This window comes from Globicephala melas, chromosome X, assembly GCF_963455315.2.
Source record: "Globicephala melas chromosome X, mGloMel1.2, whole genome shotgun sequence".
Classification (NCBI taxonomy): Eukaryota; Metazoa; Chordata; class Mammalia; order Artiodactyla; family Delphinidae; genus Globicephala; species Globicephala melas.
Genome location: NC_083335.1, coordinates 28,690,855 through 28,710,375, shown reverse-complemented (window position 1 = coordinate 28,710,375; position 19,521 = coordinate 28,690,855). Strand labels below are relative to the sequence as shown.

The 19,521-nt window shown below is 37.1% G+C and overlaps 1 protein-coding gene across 13 annotated transcripts in view; it reads right to left on the bottom strand.

Moving 5' to 3' along the window:
* KLHL13 (kelch like family member 13) overlaps positions 1 to 19,521 on the bottom strand; it is a 186,548-nt gene that overhangs the window by 42,881 nt on the left and 124,146 nt on the right. Inside the window, exons 1-2 of one of the 13 annotated variants that reach the window (XM_060292538.1) lie at positions 17,739 to 18,167; positions 17,120 to 17,232 (exon numbers count right to left, since the gene is read on the bottom strand). The exons of 9 other annotated variants lie outside the window; for them this stretch is intronic. In XM_060292538.1, the coding sequence (XP_060148521.1) occupies positions 17,120 to 17,217 (98 nt within the window). In that variant the 5' untranslated portion in view covers positions 17,218 to 17,232; positions 17,739 to 18,167. Of the gene's footprint in view, positions 1 to 14,294; positions 14,315 to 17,119; positions 17,463 to 17,738; positions 18,168 to 19,521 lie in introns of those variants that run through there. 3 more of the 13 variants (XM_060292539.1, XM_060292537.1, XM_060292545.1) reach the window with 3 other exon arrangements.

Below are 19,521 nucleotides of genomic sequence, written 5' to 3'. Positions count from 1 at the left end.
CTGCAGCAAGAGTGGTCTGTCGATCTGGTTCAAATATGTTTTCTACAATGAATAGTTCTGTAGAGGTAATAGTTTGGTAGATGTTCTATGAAGAACCGTGTACTTAGAATTCACTATAGCAATCGGGTTTGTTGGTATGCCATATGGGGAAGGGAAGAGTATCTCATAATTGCTTCATTTGGCTCCAAAGCCTCAAATAGTCTTAGGACACTCATCAGTCTCAATAAAACATGCTGATAGGATACATGCACTTGCAGAGGAAACATACTGCCCAAGACTATCAGAATACATGTCAAGTTGTTCCCTTTACTTGATTTCATTTCTGCGGGAAAAAAATAAGTGAATCAGAGAAAAACCAGAAAGGTAAAAGTATATCAATGCCTTTAACTTTTCTCTCTTCAGCTCCTGATCAGTTTGACAGCACTTCTTGCTTGTGACTACCACATTACAAAGTGGTTAAACCTAACAATGTATGTAATTCTAATAACATAATGCCACCGTAACAAAAGAACAGGGGTTTCTGAGTTAGTGTCAAAAGTATTATTCAAATACTGCAATTTCCCAGAGTAATAATATTATTCTAACTGAAAGTCAGCGCCAGTGGGTTGGTGTGCAAGCAGTGCAACAACAACAAAACAAAACAAAAATAAAAGTCATGAATGGTATAACAACACAACAAGTCAGCTTGGTTAATCAAGGCACTGACTCACGCTTCACCACCCGTCCCCCAGAAAAAGAAAATACATATTTCTCACACTCACAATTTAAAAAGAAAATCAAGAAAAAGGCTTTCTTCAAAGAAGAACTCCCCCGCCATTTGTTTTTCTGCTCTGAAACAGAGAAGTGTCTGCTAGCTGTAGCATTTGCTAAATGAAACATTTCTTGCTATAAAGTTGCATTGGCAGGTGGGGGAAAAATTCAGCCACCTGTTCTCACATTCATTTGAATTTGAGTGCTAAATCCGTCAAGGTATTTCCTTCCCCCATGAGAAATAAATTAAAAGCTTAAGATGATATTAGTCATTTCCCATTGATTTTTCTATAGATTCAAAGTATGCATTCTCCATTGAATTCTAAAGATATTAATAATCTTCCTACAACACAAAGTTTAGAATCAGCTCTCCTTCACGCCTCCCATCAAAAACTGAATGATACACACACACACACACACTCACACACACACACACACACACACACACATTCTCTCAATTTCCATTAAGAAAGAAAAGGAAGTGTTTTTAAAATTAAGAAGGAAAATTTCCAATTCATGAAGTAAGTTAATATATATAAAATAAGCCTGGTATTTTCTTTAAAAGAAAAACACCTTAAAACCTAAAATATTTGAAGATATGTCCCAGGAATTCCCTGGCATCTAGTAGTTAGGACTCTGCGCTTCCACTGCAGGGGTCCTGGGTTCAATCCCTGGTCGGGGAACTAAGATCGCACAAGCCACACGGCAGGGCCAAAAATAAATAAATAAATAAACTGCTTTAAAAAATAAATAAAAGATTTTAAAAAATAAAAAAATAAAGATACGTCCCAACTAAAATGACATTTACGGTATCACTGTACAAGGAAATCATAAATATCATAGCAACTTCTCTCTTTGTTTTCTTAACATCTTTATTGGAGTATAACTGCTTTACAATGTTGTGTTAGTTTCTGCTGTATAACAAAGTGAATCAGCTATACAGATACATACATCCCCATATCCCCTCCCTCTTACATCTCCCTCCCACCCTCCCTATCCCACCCCTCTAGGTGGTCACAAAGCACGGAGCTGATGTCCCCGATCTCCCCGTGGGAGCAACTTCTCTTAAGAAGGCGTAAATTAATCACTATTTAAGAAACTATGGAGAACGTGTCTCCTCAACAAGGTGTTTGCCTGAAAGAAGTCAAGAAAAGATAAAGCTTTGGTTAGTTATTTGTATTTTTTAACGACATAAGTATAAGTACATTATTGTCAACTTGCAATGAATCTGCTAATGGAAATCTTTAGCATAGATGATATAAAATAGCTGCTAACCTTTCTGAGGCTTTCTTTTCTGCTGCAGCTATATACCAGAGCCCACAAAAGAGAAAAAACTTTCAAGGTGATAGGGCCGGACTGTAAAATGATTTTCCAAAGTAAAGAAGCTTCTTTATATGCAAATGTATATCACATGTAAAATAAAATCACATTAATAAATAGCTGATGTCGGTTTTAACATAGGAATAAGATAATCTACCCAGCACCTGCTGTGTACTAGGCAGTGTGCCAGACACGTTCTCTATGCTACTTAATCCTCCTAACAATCCCATGTTAAAGACAGGAAACTGAAGCTCAGAGAGTTTAAGGCCTCACCATGAATCTGGTAACTATGACTTGAACCTGAGTCTGATTCCAGAGACCAAATTGTTCCCATCACACCAAGCCTAAAAAATGAAAAATAGCAGAGTAGAGGCCATAAAGCAATCAACGTTTCAGTGTTTAATTTATAAACATGAGGAAGATCTCAGAGAGACACATTCTGTTACAGGGAAGCAATTTGTTGGTTGAACTACTTCAGTCTAAAATTACCCACTTTTACCACTACTTCCATAACAACAATACCAATGCTAAAAATCTCTCATGCCATTCTCCCAACACATCTGGGGTCAGGAGGGAGCATATCCTAGGATATAACTCAGATCAGATTTAGGGAGAACTTGACATTACGGATATCAACCTTTAAAAGAACAGATTCTGAATTCCAAAGCCACCCATCGCCATCACAGAAATAGCACTATGACACAGATGAGGGAATTGGGCTAAACAAATGGAATGACAAATGATAGTCTCCTCTAACAGGATGAAAGTTAATTATCCAAACCATAAAGCATTTGCATTGAATACCTCAATCCTGTCCCTGAAACACTTTCAGATTAATGTTTGCTCCTTCTGTCTACCATATTTCAAAACTTTAGTCTTCCTTCACCTTTTAAAATTCATCTACCAATTAAACTACATCAAGTCTCATGCATCTAGACTAGAAAATTCTACTGTTTGGAAGCTTGGTTTATATACTATTTCTCATTCTTTACATTTCTCATAATATTTGGATGAAAGATATAGATAGATAGATGATAGATACCTGAAGCAGAAATACAAGAGTATAATCTATAAAAATATTGAATCACTATGTTGTATGTACACCTGAAACTAATACAACATTGTAAATCAACTATACTTCAATTAAAAAAAATGAATTCTAAATGTTGATTCCATACCTACTATATAAAAAAAGCTAAGTCGAAGTTGAAGCTCCCTTGCCTTAAGAAGCCATATAAGGTGAGCAAGTACACAAGTGGTAGTGGTGGGAGAGAGAGAGCAATATGGATGTGTAGGTTGGGGGAAACAGCACGGACTCCCATCACCATCAATAGTCCCGTTCCCAGTGCACAGAGGAAATAGTTATAATCCTCTGAAAGGATGCTCCCTGCCCCCCCTACAGCCAGCACCAGCCTGGCCAGTGAGAAGTCTGAGCTATACCTGAGGTCAGGAGCATGCCTTCTCCTTCTTCTATCCCCAGATGAAGAAACTGAACCGGAGCTCCAACACGCATGCCACTTTTCTATAAAGGAGCTTTTTGCTCCCAGAGGATTTATATTAACCAAAGTATCACTTTATTCCTATTATCTGTAGCTCACTGACTTTGAAATTTGACTATGGTGCTATAGTGCGTATCAATGCAAAAGTGTATTATTAAAGAACTGAGCTTTCACATGCCTAAAATTTCAGATTATTAAATATTCAAACATCCAAGTTATCCAATTTTAGAGTTTATTATAAAGGCAGATTCCACAAACTCAAAACCAGTTAGAAATCACTGAGACAAATCTCTTTGGGAACAGGAGGAATCATTAATCAAGTGATAAAAATCCAATCCTTTTCTGTCTTTTCTGAATTTCCTAGTTATATTCAGCTTCGCAAAGTCAGTAATTCATGACCAGGTCTTAAGGGTATGTTTATTTTTCTTTTAAAAGGAAACATGATAAGAAAAAAAACCAATAAAGAGTAAGACTTTCCAACTTAAAAGTAATAGCCGATTGTACTCCATGTTTTAAGAATTATAATTGGCAGCTCTACGAGTCCCACTGATTCTGTCTTCAAAGCCTGTGGTAAATGTAACAAATCCCAACCTTGAATTTGCAATGACCTAGCAGCACCTCTAATTATTTCAAGGAATGTATCAAATCATTCATTTAAATATAATGTTTAATATGATTTAATCACACCAATGTTTTAATATGACAGCCAATAGTTTTAAGACAGGGGAAGGTAATATAAAAAGAGAAATCAGAAGACAGACTCTAAACCCAAAGAGTCTGAGAATAACACTAAGGATAGCTCTCTCAAGTTTGTTTCAGACGTGGAGCTTGGCGAAGCAAAAAGTCTAATTTTAGTACAATTTTTCATATTAACATTATTTTCCACTTTGTACATATTTGCCTCACCATTAAGGTTTTTTTTTTTAAATAAAACTTAGCTCTAAGACTTTAACTTATCCCTCTTGTGCTTCCCTGGTGGCGCGCAGTGGTTGAGAGTCCGCCTGCCGATGCAGGGGACGTGGGTTCGTGTCCCGGTCCGGGAAGATCCCACATGCCGTGGAGCGGCTGGGCCCGTGAGCCATGGCCGCTGAGCCTGCGTGTCCAGAGCCTGTGCTCCGCAACGGGAGAGGCCACAACAGTGAGAGGCCCGCGTACCGCAAAAAAAAAAAAAAAACACTTTTATAAGATTTTGTCCATCGTACAGCAACGCTAAGGAAGGAGTCCTTTGCATAAAGTATTTATGTACCATGAGTATGTTTACCCCAAATATTAAGTATTCTTGATAAAATTGGTAATGACTTCCTGAAAGGGAGACTGGTTATTTTTTTTTTTTTTTTGAGGGAGTAGATGCAAATTATAATTCATTGAGGAGTTTGCCACTTTGAGGGAAAGGTGTTTCTTTTTAGGAACATTATGGTCTCTGGCTTAAAGAAAGTTTGTGTTCTTGGGTGGAACGCAAAAAGGGTAGAGGCAGACCGTATGATTTAAACAACATGACAGTAGGCATCCAGCACTCACATTTCCCAGTCATCTAAGTGGGAATTTTGAATAGAAGCTAATTGGAGCATTTTCAGACTGTGTATGTGTTTTGCAGAAGCGATCTATGAATTGTGAAGTAGTAATGAAGTACTGCCTCCGTCTGTTTGAGACAAATAGGACAGAAGGATATTAAGCAAGAGAGAAGCATTCCCTTCCTTCCTTCCATACCGTCCTTTAAACCAGTGTTTCATACCCCAATTTATAATGTCTGACTCTCGGAGTGCAGGTGAGAAGGACGCAGAGAAGACTCACCAGGATGAGTGTCAGGGTGTCAAAAGTTTGGCCAGCTAGTTGGAAAATGCTAGCCTAAATGCTATTCCCCTCAACTCATCCCATCTACAACAAGCTATTTCTTGAAGCAATAAGTCATTTTAAATGTCCCAAATCCAATCTTTTCCTAGATCATGCTTTAAGGAGAAAACTGGCTTATTTAAAGGTACTCTCAAGGGAAATGAATTTGACTACATAGTTCTTAATGATTATTCCTGGAAGCTTGGTCAGTCAGAAGGAAGTTCAGGAATCTCAAATGTATCTAGATGTCACGCATTCAAGAGAGACATAGATAGGATATTCTGGATTCTAAAATAAAGTTGTTATCATCAAAATATTTCAGTCATCTTAGACCCCTAGTTCTCCCCCCTCTCCTATGCCCAGGCAACTGACAAAGTACTACTAAGTATCTCTCTAGTATGCGTCTTTCACCATCTCTCCACTCTCACTGCCCCTACCACACTTTGGGTATCTATTACCTCTTCCTTGGATTTGGTTAGTAACATAACTTACATATTTGTTACAGTATAGCATCTTCACATACTGTGATTGTATTTATAGTTTTGGCGGGGGCGGGGTGGGGGGAGACGGGGTGGGGTGGGGTGGGGTGGAGGACCGGGGGGACCTTCAGGATAGCGGAGGAGGGCTTCCCTGGTGGCGCAGTGGTTGAGAGTCCGCCTGCCGATGCAGGGGACACGGGTTCGTGCCCCGGTCTGGGAAGATCCCACATGCCGTGGAGCGGCTGGGCCCGTGAGCCATGGCTGCTGAGCCTGCACGTCCGGAGCCTGTGCTCCGCAGCGGGAGAGGCCACAACAGTGAGAGGCCCGCATACCGCAAAAAAAAAAAAGATAGCGGAGGAGGGAGACGTGGAGATCACCTTCCTCCCCACAAACACATCAAAATACATCTACGTGTGGAACAACTCCTACAGAACACCTACTGAACGCTGGCAGAAGACCTCAGACCTCCCAAAAGGCAAGAAACCCCCCACCTACCTGGGTAGGGCAAAAGAAAAAAGAATAAACAGAGACAAAAGGATAGGGACGGGACCTGCACCCCTGGGAGGGAGCTGTGAAGGAGGAAAGGTTTCCACACACTAGAAGCCCCTTTACTAGTGGAGACAGTTTTCCAAGAGCAGTATTCAATCACTCCTCTCTGCTTGCTGAACAAAAGCCATAGCCTACGCTCTTGCATTCAAGGCTCCTTGGACTAGCCCTCCTTAACTAGTTGCACATTTTGGCAAATAATTCAAAGTAAATATATATTTAATGATTTGAGAATAAATAAAAATCCAAATTTATTCACAAACTATCAATTGTTTTGCTTTAGAATATGTTGTTTTCATACATTAGTAACTGCTATGCCTTTTTGTCCTATTGTTAACCAAGCAATGTGTAAAAGCATTTATTTAAAATATTTCTGATAGGAGGAAAACTTAGTTAATTTAAATTGAATATCTGCTGGGAGTTCCCTGGTGGTCCAGTGGTTAGGACTCAACGCTTTCACTGCCGTGGCCCCGGGTTTAGCCTTTTTAAGTATAAAACAATTCAGAACATAAGTAAATGTGGATCATTTATTTGAGTACTAATTTAAAATTTATTTTTCCTAAACCCTACTCAGATTTCCTTTTATCCTAGTCAGCCATTCTTGTTTTCAAACTATACACAGAAAACACATTATCAATTAAGTACAAACATACTAGTTTTAAAACAGAAATTTGTCTAAAATAGTTTTCCCCTCATGGTAAAGGACATGTGAAAATAAGTCAAATAACTCTTAACTTTAAGAGTAGTTGCTCTCTTGGAAGAGATTATAATCTTACTTTCTTTATCAAATTACAATTTGATGAACCATGACTAAAGTTTTCTGGTCACTGGTAAATGGCTTCTATTAAAATTACTTTCAGTCTGTGTCAGCATCATGGTACTTATCGGAAAGCAAGGAACAGAATCAGGATTTTGGATTAGTTCTTTTCGTAGGAAAGATAGCTGTAACTTACTCTCTAACAAGACTGTAATTTATTAGATTCCTCTATATATGAAATGAAGAAATGCAACACACTTTGAGTGAAATAATTTGCACAAGGCTACAGACCTAAAAACTACTCTCTCTAGATTCATTCATTGGGGATTTCCCCAGTGGTCCAGTGGTTAAGACTCCATACTTCCAAAGCAGGGGGCCTGCGTTCGATCCCTGGTTGGGGAACTAAGATCCCACATGCTGCACGGTGTAGCCATAAATAAATAAATAAATTTTTAAAAATTCATTCATCAACTCAATATCTGAACACCTGCTATGTGCCAGCCACTGCACTAGGAGATATGTAAAAAGAGCAGGCGGGATACTTGCTTGCAAAGAGATCACAGTGAAAGAAATAATTACTTTCCAAAGGACCAAGTGATATAAAAATAATAGTAAATTCTCAACATCATCTACTAACAAATACCATGTTGCATAATTCATATAAACCACAGTAACTAAACTAATTGCAAACTTTGCTCCCTGGTACAGAAGTGTATCAGTTCATATTTAGCATATAAGTGCCAAAATAAATAAATAAATAACATCGACTTTCCTTACTGCTATTTTATTTTAAAGGACTATTCATCCCAGATCAGGCTATCTGCAAGGCTGCATCAGCAATCAAATAATATCCACTATTCAAAACTATAATCTGCGGGCTTCCCTGGTGGTGCAGTGGTTAAGAATCCGCCTGCCAATGCAGGGGACACAGGCTCAAGCCCTGGTCTGGGAAGATCGCGGAGCAACTAAGCCCGTGAGTCACAACTACTGAGCCTGCGCTCTAGAGCCTGTGAGCCACAATTACCGAAGCCCATGAGCCTAGAGCCCGTGCTCCGCAACAAGAGAAGCCACTGCAATGAGAAGCCCGCACGCAGCAACGAAGACCCAACACAGCCAAAAAAAAAAAAAAAAAAAAAAAAATATATATATATATATATAAAATCTGCAATTATAATTATATGAAAGAAAGCCAAACATATGATGGTGGATCACATCATTTGAAAGAAAAGTCTCTAATTGCATCTATCTATATACTTCAGCAATATGCTTATGAAAAATATGCTAATGAGCCAGGTCACTGGTCTACTTTAGACGAAAATTTTGGTTCCAGTTTCATGAACTTTTGTTTAGCTGTGAATCATTCAGAAATGATTACATATGCACATCCTTTGAGGGAAAGTGCTCATAATGAATGAAAATCACTTCAGTTTAGTGATGCTAAGGGATTATCTATTGGATAATCTACTTACAACCTAAAACATCCATATACTTTTCAAAACTCTATTTCAAAGTATTTTGTAGATCGAACTGTGAGTTAATTAGGAACACAGTTCAGTGTAGGACAAGAGAAAAATCTCTGGCGTGATCACATGTATAAAGAGAAATCTAGTCGAAGTTTTTGTTGTAAACTGGTTTTTAACATTAATTTGTAATACAATTGATGAAATGGGATAAAATAATAAAAAGGAAATATAAATTAAGACTGAGTTAACTCATCAGATGTGAATGTACACAGATGGAGGAAAAGTGACCAGACTTAAATATCACATTCTCTTTCAAGGTACAGTGGTATGACAAAGAATGATTTCTAAGGTTCCTCCCAGCTCTCAGAGTCCAAGAATCCTGAATAAGATACTTATGCTCTTTTTAAGATATGTTCTGATCTCACTGATCAGTGAAAAGCACTATATTTTTGAAACCAGAAAAACAAAGAGTGAAAATAGAAGATGTTACAGGGCAAGCTGTAAATGAGCAAAGGTCTTTGAAAATTTGTAGAAATAACTTCAGTGAGAGACTTTCAAGTGGGGGGGGGGAGAAAAGGAGGGGGAGAGAGGAAGGACAGAGCGATGGCAAAGGCACTAGTTTAACCCAGTTGTCCACGAACACTCAAATGAGCTTGCCTCTCTAATGTATCATTCTCACAATGTTTCATTCTCAAAATCTCACTGTTTTAAAATACAGTATTCAAGGCTTTTAAATCAAAAACTCAATCGAGCCCCTGCACCTTCCAATCTAATCACGTTAAGTCCTTAAAGGTGGAAGAGAAAGGCAGAAGAGTGGGTCAGAGAGAGAGAGATGTGAAAAAGACTCCTGCCATTGCTGGCGCTGAAGATGGAGAAAGGGAGCCAGAAGCCAAGGAATGCTGGTGGCCTCTAGAAGCTGAGATCAACTGTTGCCTTACAGCCAGCAAGAAGATAAGGACCTTGGTGGTTCTACAACTGCAAAGAACTGAATTCTGTCAATGATCCAAACGAGAAGGAAATGCAGTCTCCCCTAGAGCCTCAGAAGCAAACAGAGCTCCACCAACACCGTGATTTTAGCCCAGTGAGACCCATACCAGACTTCTGACCTAAAAAACTATAACATAACAAATTTGTGACGTTTTAAGCCATTAGTTTGCAGCAATTTGTTATGGCAGCAATAGAAAACTCACACGTGGAGGTTTTTCTCAGTGCCTGCACACAATCAAGCAATGGGACAATCATGTCCACAAGAAAGTACTAAACATGCTGACTGGTTAGTACCCTAGGACTGTGATAAACAGAGCACATCTGCTCCAGTCAATGGCAGCTAATTACTGGGGAGAGAAAAGGTGGTTGGCCAACGAAGGTAGAATAGTGCTTCGAAAGAAATAGGAAACAATGAGGTTAATCCCAGTATCATATCAGTAGGTAAAGATAATTGCCCCAGTATTTTCCTGCAACTTCACCACTTGACAGTACCACAAAGTAAAGCTAACTTCTCCCTGTACCACCACCCAATTCAAAAAAGTTTATCTCATCTGTCATACTCCTTTGTTCTTCGAATTCTAGTGAGATATTTCCTAAGTAGTAGATGGCATGAAAGTAGCAAGAGTCTATAAAAAGAAAAAGGCGTTAGAGGAGTCAAGATCATTGAAATCAAGCAGAACTGCGTTTGAATTTTCACTTCACCTCTTACTTGAAGTGTAACATTGAGCAAGTTAACTAACTTCTCGGAACCACTGTGCCCTTAGAGTAAAACAGGGAAAAGACTTACCCTTATAGAGTGTTTGGGAGGCAGCTTCCAAAGTGCTTGGCACTTTTTTTTTCCAGTGAGGGAAGGATTTATTACTACTTGCAACAAGTAAGGAGAACACCGGGAATCTTTCCCAAAGCAGTGTCTCCCCATACAGCAAAATTGGGGAAGTTTTCACACAGTGGTTTGCACTTTTATAGTAGCACTCAATAAATTGTATTACATTTAACTATGTTAAACCAGGACATTTTTGAAAATTGCAAATAAATATGTTTCACATGAAATTTACAATATCTGTTGTATAGGCTAGATTCAAGAATTCTGAAAGTTGTTTTTAATTACATTTTTCTTATGGAAACATGTTATTTCATTTCTCCACTGAACCATGTCATAAGAAGAATTGTCCAACGAGTTGGGCATGCTCCTGTCTTACCATACCATAAATGTCGCAAAATTGGGTTAAAAACAACATATACCCTCATCATAGTAAGTCATGCCAGTGAAAATATTTTACTATAATTGGAAACATAATATAATTTTATTTTTCTCTAAGATTACATCATATAGTCTGGGATCAAACTGTTGATGCTTGTAAGGTAAAAATATGTACACTTGTGTGCTATAAAGTACCTAAGCCCTGTCCAACTTAAAGAATGGCACTCCATTTTTCTTGTTTAAAAAAGTGACGATCAAGTTTAAATGTAAATTGCATCATTTTCCATCTTATGGAATATGTACTTTCTCTTTTTTTCTTTGTTTAAATATTGAAGTATAACTGACATACATTGTATTAGTTTCAGGTGTACAACATAATGATTTGATATTTGTATATATTGCGAAATGATCATCACAATAGGAATATGCACTTTAAAATCTGGTATCTATATCCAATTCATATCTCCTCAGTGAGCCCAGATACATTTCTCCTCTGTAGTAGTTTTATTGCCATTAAATCCATTATCAATAATGCAAGCACAGTAAACAAGAATGTTATTTAAACTGGTTGTCTTGGTTTAGCATTTTCACAGGAGCAAAATAAATCAAGCAATTTAATTGTTTATAAATAAAGATAGGATAGAAGATAAAGTCTAGTCATTTTGAATAGCTGCAAGGACTATATCCATAATACCCAGCAGAGTTATGCCTGGCGCATAACAGGCAGTAACTTCTGAATATTATAAACTCAATATACAAGGTGACTGAAAAAGAACTGAGCTCTTTCAAAAGTGGATTGCTCAGTAACTTCTTTATGTACTGATGCCCTAAGAATCTCACGTTCATACCACCTCCTTCTTGGCCTTGAGGAGATAAAGCAATACACTGTGGCTGCTATTTCAATTTAAAATATCGGCATGCACAGCGCTTATAATTCTTGACTCTACAAGTAATACAGTCATTAATACAGATACTTGCCTATCTCTTCCTTCTTTCTTTTCCCTCCCCCTAACTTGGCCCTATTTAGGTCTCATCTAAATATTCTAAATTTCAAGCAGAATGTCTGGAATCCTCAGAGTTCTTAGTAACTCCAGACTTCGCGCGATGGTGAAAGATTTGCATTTCCGTCTCTCTTCCCTCTGGGGAAATGTTTTGAGGGGTACTTGGAAGTAACACTCATTTAGGCATAAAAAAACAACGAATCTAGATAAATTTTCGACAAGTAAAATTCTTGGAAATTGCTGAAAGCATCCGAAATACTAGCTTTCTGTCTTGTAAGTTTCTTGTGTGCAATATTCCTCAGATACATTCAATGGTTTTAAGAGATCTTTTTAAAGACACATACAATAGGCTTTAAAACACAATTTTAATTTCATTTGCACATGCCAGAATTCCTCAGACTCGAAGATCTGAAGTAGCCAAGAGAATAAACGCTGACTAGGAGGAACAAGCAATCTAGTCGTAAACCTCCGAAAAGAAGTTTGTAAACTCTGAGTCACTGTGGTTCAGGATGAAGGCTATGATTAAAAAATAATATAATTGCAGGCTCTTTAAGATAAGCAAAACGCCTGTATGAAAGGAGAGAGGTCTCTTCTAGTCGGACCATGTGGGGAGCATCTCATTCAGATGTAGTATCTTGTATAAAGTTTAACACAAAAAAACTATCTGGGTGAGGCACAACCAGCAGAGTGAAGAGCCTGGAAAACATGTCACATGAGTAATGGTTAAAGAAAGAAGATTTCCAGGCTTGTACGTTATGGAGGAAATAATATTTTTCTCCATAGCTCCAGAAGGCCACACCAGGAATAGGAGATGAAAGATAAGAGGAATTGATTTTGCTCAATGCATGGAAGAGCTGTCCACGAATGAAAGGTGCTGGCTTGGGGAGGTAGTGAGCTCTTTGTCACTGACAGTGATCAAGGAGAACGTGCATCGGCATCTTTCAGAGTTGTCACAGGAAGGATTCCTGCTTTAAAGGGGATTTGGATTCTCTAAATGACATCTAAGGTCACTTTTATCTGTATGATTTTCCATTAATAAGTGTTAAGCTAGCCCTTCTGCAAGTTCAGACAATGGAAATTCACAAGAAACATGCTACAAGAGTTACAGATGAGCGCTAAATTGCTCTGTGTTATTTATGTTATTTCTCCACATAGTTTTGTTGGATTGAGCATATGTAGTAAAAAAACAAATTAAGCAGACACAAACAAAAGTTTATGTATACACTAATTGTGAAAATGTCTAACTAATTATATTCTTTTCTAATTTGAGAATATCAATTTGGGAAGTATTTTGCTAGATGAAAAGGATACCTAAGGTTTTGTTTTATTTTATTTTCAAGGTTGTATTTTATTCACTAAATTAGAAAAAAGACAATCTTAGGGGATAGAAAACATGTCAAATTTAGAAAGTGCATGTTTTAATTTTCACTGTCCTTTGAATCACCCACAAACAAGGAATATTTATATAGTATGACTAAATCTAGACAAATTATTGACAATTAAATAAAGCACCAGTTTTTCTAGGGAAATCTAGATACTGAATCTCAATGACAAAATGATAGAAAATGATTTCTATAAAAGTCAGTGCTATTGGCACTTACTCTAAAATATATTTTACATAGTAAACAAAATAGTTGTAAACAGGATGCTAACTGAATACAAGTGTATCGGCTAAGAGAGGACAAGTCTAATTCACTAACACTCATTCTACACCCATTGTCTGGCTTGCTATGATTCACTGTTACATTGTGCTGGTTAATTCTTACCTATTGTCTTCCTTTTGTGGCCACACCATTATTAGCAAGACTTAACTGCTTGTGAAGAAAGATAAAAAGATAGCTAATGCTAATTCTGTTCTCTTTCAGTGTGTCCTTGGAATCTAACAATACATTAACCCTATAACATCAGCCTGAAGGAATCATTTGCTGCCTGAAAACAATGAATACCAAAACACCAGAAAACCGCTTAGAAGTGACTGCCCTTTCAGCTTTATTAATTTAGGCAAATTGACAGGTTAATTTACATGGTTCACACCTGTCAGGAGCAGAGTCTACTAATTTAGCTTACACTGACCAGGAGATACTCCTTCAGGCTAAGGTTGAACTTCAACCTTCTGCTGAACAGAGTGTAACACAAACACATCACTCAGATTTTGATCAAGACAGTCCCTTCAGAATTCCACATGGATGGCACACCACCCTTGCAAGTGTTCAAAACTGAAGCTGAAGGGAGACTCTACCTAATAAAGACTAAATAATATTTGGTAATCAAGCTATCCGGAGGCCAAAGGATTATTTTCCCAAATCTTTTGTCTTTATGATACTCCACTCTTCCCAAATCATATTTTAACACAATTTGAAAAGCACTTTATGCTATATAAGAAACTATTTTCCTTAATAGTATCATAAACATTGTCTTTGTCATCAATAAGTCTTGAAAATATGGAAAGGTTTTAACTCACGTTCAGGTTCTAAACAAGCAGAAAGCAAGCCAACGTGGACTTTAAATCCACAAGGAAAAAAAAAGCTTTTCTGTTCAATGTTTGCAGTAAGTAAAACATTCTCTATTCTAGCTTTCACTAGTGGATAGCAGCACTGCCCTATATCACCAGCATCAATGGAAGAGTTCTAGCCAGCAGCACCTACATTGAGTTTAGAAAGAAACCATAAGGAACCTTTATATTTCTCCATATTTGCTCCATTACTACAATACATTTTTACTACAAGCAAAAATATTTTATATTGAAATTTCAGTCTTTGAAAAAGCACCCAAGTCATCAATGAAAATCATGTAATATGTATTCGACAAATCACAGTAAATAACGATAAAACATTACAAACCAATACAAGCAAATATACCAAAAGATGCTTATATTAACTGGGAAGAATTCTATATTCAAGATAGTATTTTTAATGTTTATACATAATTTTACAGGTAAATCCTAAAATATCACAATCTATCAGAGAGTCAGAGTTTAACTGCTCCATTTCAACGCAAAGACTTTAGACCCAAAAGACACAAGTAGCCATCTAATCTATGTTTGCCAACCCAACCGACCATGAGAGCAAACATGATGTTACTTGACCCAGGATTCTAACTTGCTCTTTACAGTTTTTGAGTGAAAAATATGCTCAACTTAAATATCATCTGTGTGTAGAAGTGCTATGGAATATAAGGAAGCACTGATGAGAACAACATGTTAAACATGGTATTTTTATTTCTGGCCCAGCAAGGCAATGAACTCTAAATCAGTCAAAAACGAAACAATTTATTTAAAACTTGATTTAAACTCCCCAAGCTAGTCTTCTTTTCCTATATTTAACATATATTCTCTGTGTATATTTACATAATATTTTAAACCTCATATTAATTTATTTATTAAAAAAATAAGTTAAGGCCAATTTAACAATACAGACCGTCACAATGTCAAAATAGTCCAGACTAACACCAGCTCCTCAAATATACTTTTCCATTCTACATATGTGTACTACCAACACTCAATGCCAACGTGCAAGATCTATGACATTTTCTGGCTTCTCTCATCTAAATCAATTCACTCATATCACCAGGTCAAAGAGGTGAGGACTTAAAAGAAAGAAAGTGGTTCATTAAAGATGTTGTATTAAGCTGTATCTGAGCTTGTGGCTAGTATGGATTTAAAAAATGTAAGTATTTTTTAATCATCTCTAAAAAGTAGCAAACCAGCTGCAACAGGGGCTACAAATTGGATCTTTTGGACAGTAAAATGCAGTAGGAATACTAGAATCATTAGTAACCATTATTAATTGTAACCTATTGATTTTAGTTTGGGGTGTGTATGTTTTGTTTTGATGATGAAGTTGCTTTTGGTAAATCTTTGGTCATTTCTCACCAGCTAAGATATATAAAGTCAACAGGCACATCTCATTTTCTCGAATTATTTGAAGGAGCTCCATTAACTTGTCACCTCCATTAATTTGCACTTTTGACAAATGCAGCTTTTGAGAAACAAACAGAGCTGATTTTTTTCTTTTTTCTTTTACAAATATAACTTAAAATTTTAACTTTATAGGAAACAGAGTTTAACACCCAGATAAAATAACCTGAAGCATCTCTAAGAAGGAATAGAAAAAATAATCTGAAAATGAAATGATGACAGGATTCAACTCTGAAATGTCCTCATTTTTCCTCGCTTTCCCGGGAATTGCTTCTTTTGGACTGAGAGCACAAGCACACTTCCTCAGCAGCTGAAAGCCTTTCAAAGAACCAGAGAGATACCACTGTGCATCTGAACCTCATATAAAACAAAAACTAAGTAATAAAATGGCAACTCACCAGATTTCTAAACACACAATGGACCTAAAGCGGGAAGAATTTTCCACATCTGTCCTACTGAAAAATATTTTAAAGGGAACACTTACAGTTAAGACAGACTTTCACTCAAAAGCTTTTCTCGTACAATTATTTAATAAAAAAAAAAGTCCAGCTTTCCCTCACTCCTTCCTCTACTAAAAAAAGATCACAGACAATACTTTAAAAGAATATTTTATTATATCTCCCAGATTTTGTTTTTAAAGCAACACTTTGCAAATTTAAAAAATAAGATTTTCAAAAATTCTAGAAAGACGTCCCAATATATTTCAGTACATATCTACTTAAAATAAATTTCTAAAATAGATATTTGTATAATACACTTTTCAACTCCATGTATATAAGTAACTACTCATAGAACTATAATTTGCACAAATTCAAACTTATACTTCAGAACTCGAATTATAAAACTGAGAAAGATATAATATCAAACTTATTAATGTTCACACAGAACTCAAGTATCAAGTCCTCAATAAAAGACTCATTTTCTGATCAGTGTGTTAACTCTGAATGTTTCAAATTCATCAAAAAATTATAGAAAGCATTTCCATATTTAACACATCAACATCAATCATAAGCAGTTTTTGTGCCATTACACAAAAGAAGTCATCTTAAGTATTTCAGATACACAAAAATTCAAAACATCCAACCAATGTAAAAGTTTATCCTTATGCAATTCCTTAGATATACCTTTAGACTTTCATCTTAGTAATTACATTACTATTAGGCACTTTAAATGAAAAGAAACATAAACTCCTAGAAAACCAAAACAATGGTAAAATGTGGGCATGCCAATATATTTAAATGTAAGCAAGCTTGAGGTTTTTAATCTTGTGGGGTTTTGGATGTTGCTGTTTGGGATTTTCTACCCCCTTTTGTCACAAGGTTGATTCATGAATGAAATCCCACTTTAATATCCTATTTTCTCTCACTTACATGTATGCTGGAGAAAGTGGAGTTGACCTGGATGTTTTAAGCACAGGAACTGGGAATTTCCAGATAGCAGGAGAGCTCGTTTTCCATTTCAATGGCATGTTGTCACCACGGTACTACAATAACAGTAAACAGCGTTTCCATAACAGACTACCAACTATGACTTCCATTCCACACTGTACTGACACAGCAGTGGCTGCCGCGGAGAACAAGCAAACGATTCTGCCAGTGCCCTTAAACCGATGCTTCCAATCTGTAAAATAGGGCTGCAAGGTACCTCCTTTAAATCCTCCTGTCCCCTAAAGCAAATGATGATTCTATCGTTCGAACTCAACAATAGTGCCACCTCGTTAGGAAAGCGTTGACTGCAGTATAATTTTTTTGAAAAGACTGCACTGTGCATACCACACAATGCAGCTTTATTTGATAAAAGCGGCTAGGGTTTGGGGTGGTTCTTTTTTTTTTTTTTTGGTATTATTTTAAGCTTGCATTACCATTGTTCTACCTTAACAGGGATACTGCAGCACTGCACTATATTCTGCACCTATTAACCTGATTTCTGACCAATAGTAGCAGGAAAAAAAAAAATAGACGGGTTTCATATGAAAATGAAACAACATACCTACTCAGAATACACTTGTCATCCTCTGAACATTCTTCTTTTGAGCTGCAACAATACAAATGGGATATAAACCTCAGCATAGCCTTAGGCCACAGCTAATAGAGATCAGTGACTAAATTCGGCAGCCTGCTTTCACTCCTGTGCAAGCTCTGGCCACACAATACAAGAATGCCATTATGGGAAGAGCCCGTTTAAAAAAAATGCCAGTCTCTCTGTTTTCCAGTTAGAAGAAGGCAAAATGTAAGAACAAATATAAACTGCTGCAGAACTCTGCACGCTCTTCTAGTAGCTTCTGATTCAAGTTGCTCTCTTTTCCCTATTCTTATTTCCAAGCCAGGATGAGCAAAAATCTCATACATTTACAACATGCTGTGTGCTAACACGAATATCACTCTGTCTTCTGCAGCAGAGAAGTACAGAATAGCGTGCTCTTAATAGCAGTCCTCGGAGGGACGCTATCAACAATCTAATTCAGTGCTGCCCTCCCCTTCTTCTCTCCCCCTTTCCCTCCCCTTCACCCTCCTTCACGCCTCCCCCGCCCCCAAACAGCTCACAAATTGCCTAGAGGAGAGACACCAAGCAGGTGTCCAGCAGGGACCATTCCAGAGCTCAGCGGCGGGTCCGGTAACCTCTAGGGGTTAGTAACTGACAAGGAGGATCAAAAATTCAAGCTGCCGTCAAAGGGAGGTTGACGTATTTCATGAAAGTAACGGCAAATAGAGGCTTCATCTGTATTGTTTTAAAATACTGCCAGAAAATAGCGTTGTAAATGCCCAGAACGCGACTGGGTGTTTCAAGTTTCTGTTTAAAGCACCAAACTCACACACTTTCTACACAATTCAAAGAAGTGAAAATAGGATAAACCGGTATTATGCTGAACTCTTTATTTTCAGGTTGAAGAATTTTATTTCTGATGTAGGCAAGTCGCCATCACTAAATATCTACCCTCAATGCGTCCTTCCACCTTCTACCTAAAAACCGAATTACCCATCTTCATCAAATGCAAGCTTAATAAAGGAGGACCGCCATTGACATGAAAGCCGCTACCTTTTTAAAAACTCATCGCAGTGATGAAAAGCTCATATTTACTTTCAAGTGTATATTCAAACAATAAGCTTGTGCTTTCAACTTAAGTAGCTGGCTTTCATATGCTCTTTCCAAACGATTCCCAGTTTTTGAAAGATTGAGATTTAGTCCCTAAGAGCCTTTCTCATTTGTATTCAAAAAGCACAGGTAATTATTTCTGTAAGAAAGACACTGCTTTCAAAAATTGCAAAATACGTAATTTCATATACCAGAATACAGCGTGAAATCACCTAAGGTAATCACAAGTACCTTCAAGAACACATCAATATTCAACAATGTATTTTCCTATGAAATCCAACATATATGTATACATAGTATATACATTCACGCATACATACCTAAGGAGAGAAAGCTTATTTTGAAACATTGACCAGTAATGCATAAACTTTATTAAATACTAAATAGGTCTCAGCCATCACTACCTCACAAATAATTTTTATTCAATCGATCAGACACAAAAACACTGCACAAAAACTCAGTCAAGCAACTTAAAGGGTTAAATGATATTTCCAACTCTTTTCAGTACCCCCCCCCCCCCCGCCAAAAACTGTCTCACAGAAGTCTTCAAAGGAATCAGAGAAAGGAATATTTATCAATATCTTAGTGGCCAAAATACATTTTAAAAGTTTTTTAAAAGTGCCACTAATACAAATAAACTGTAGTCAATATCTTACATTAGAAGGATTTGTATAATAAT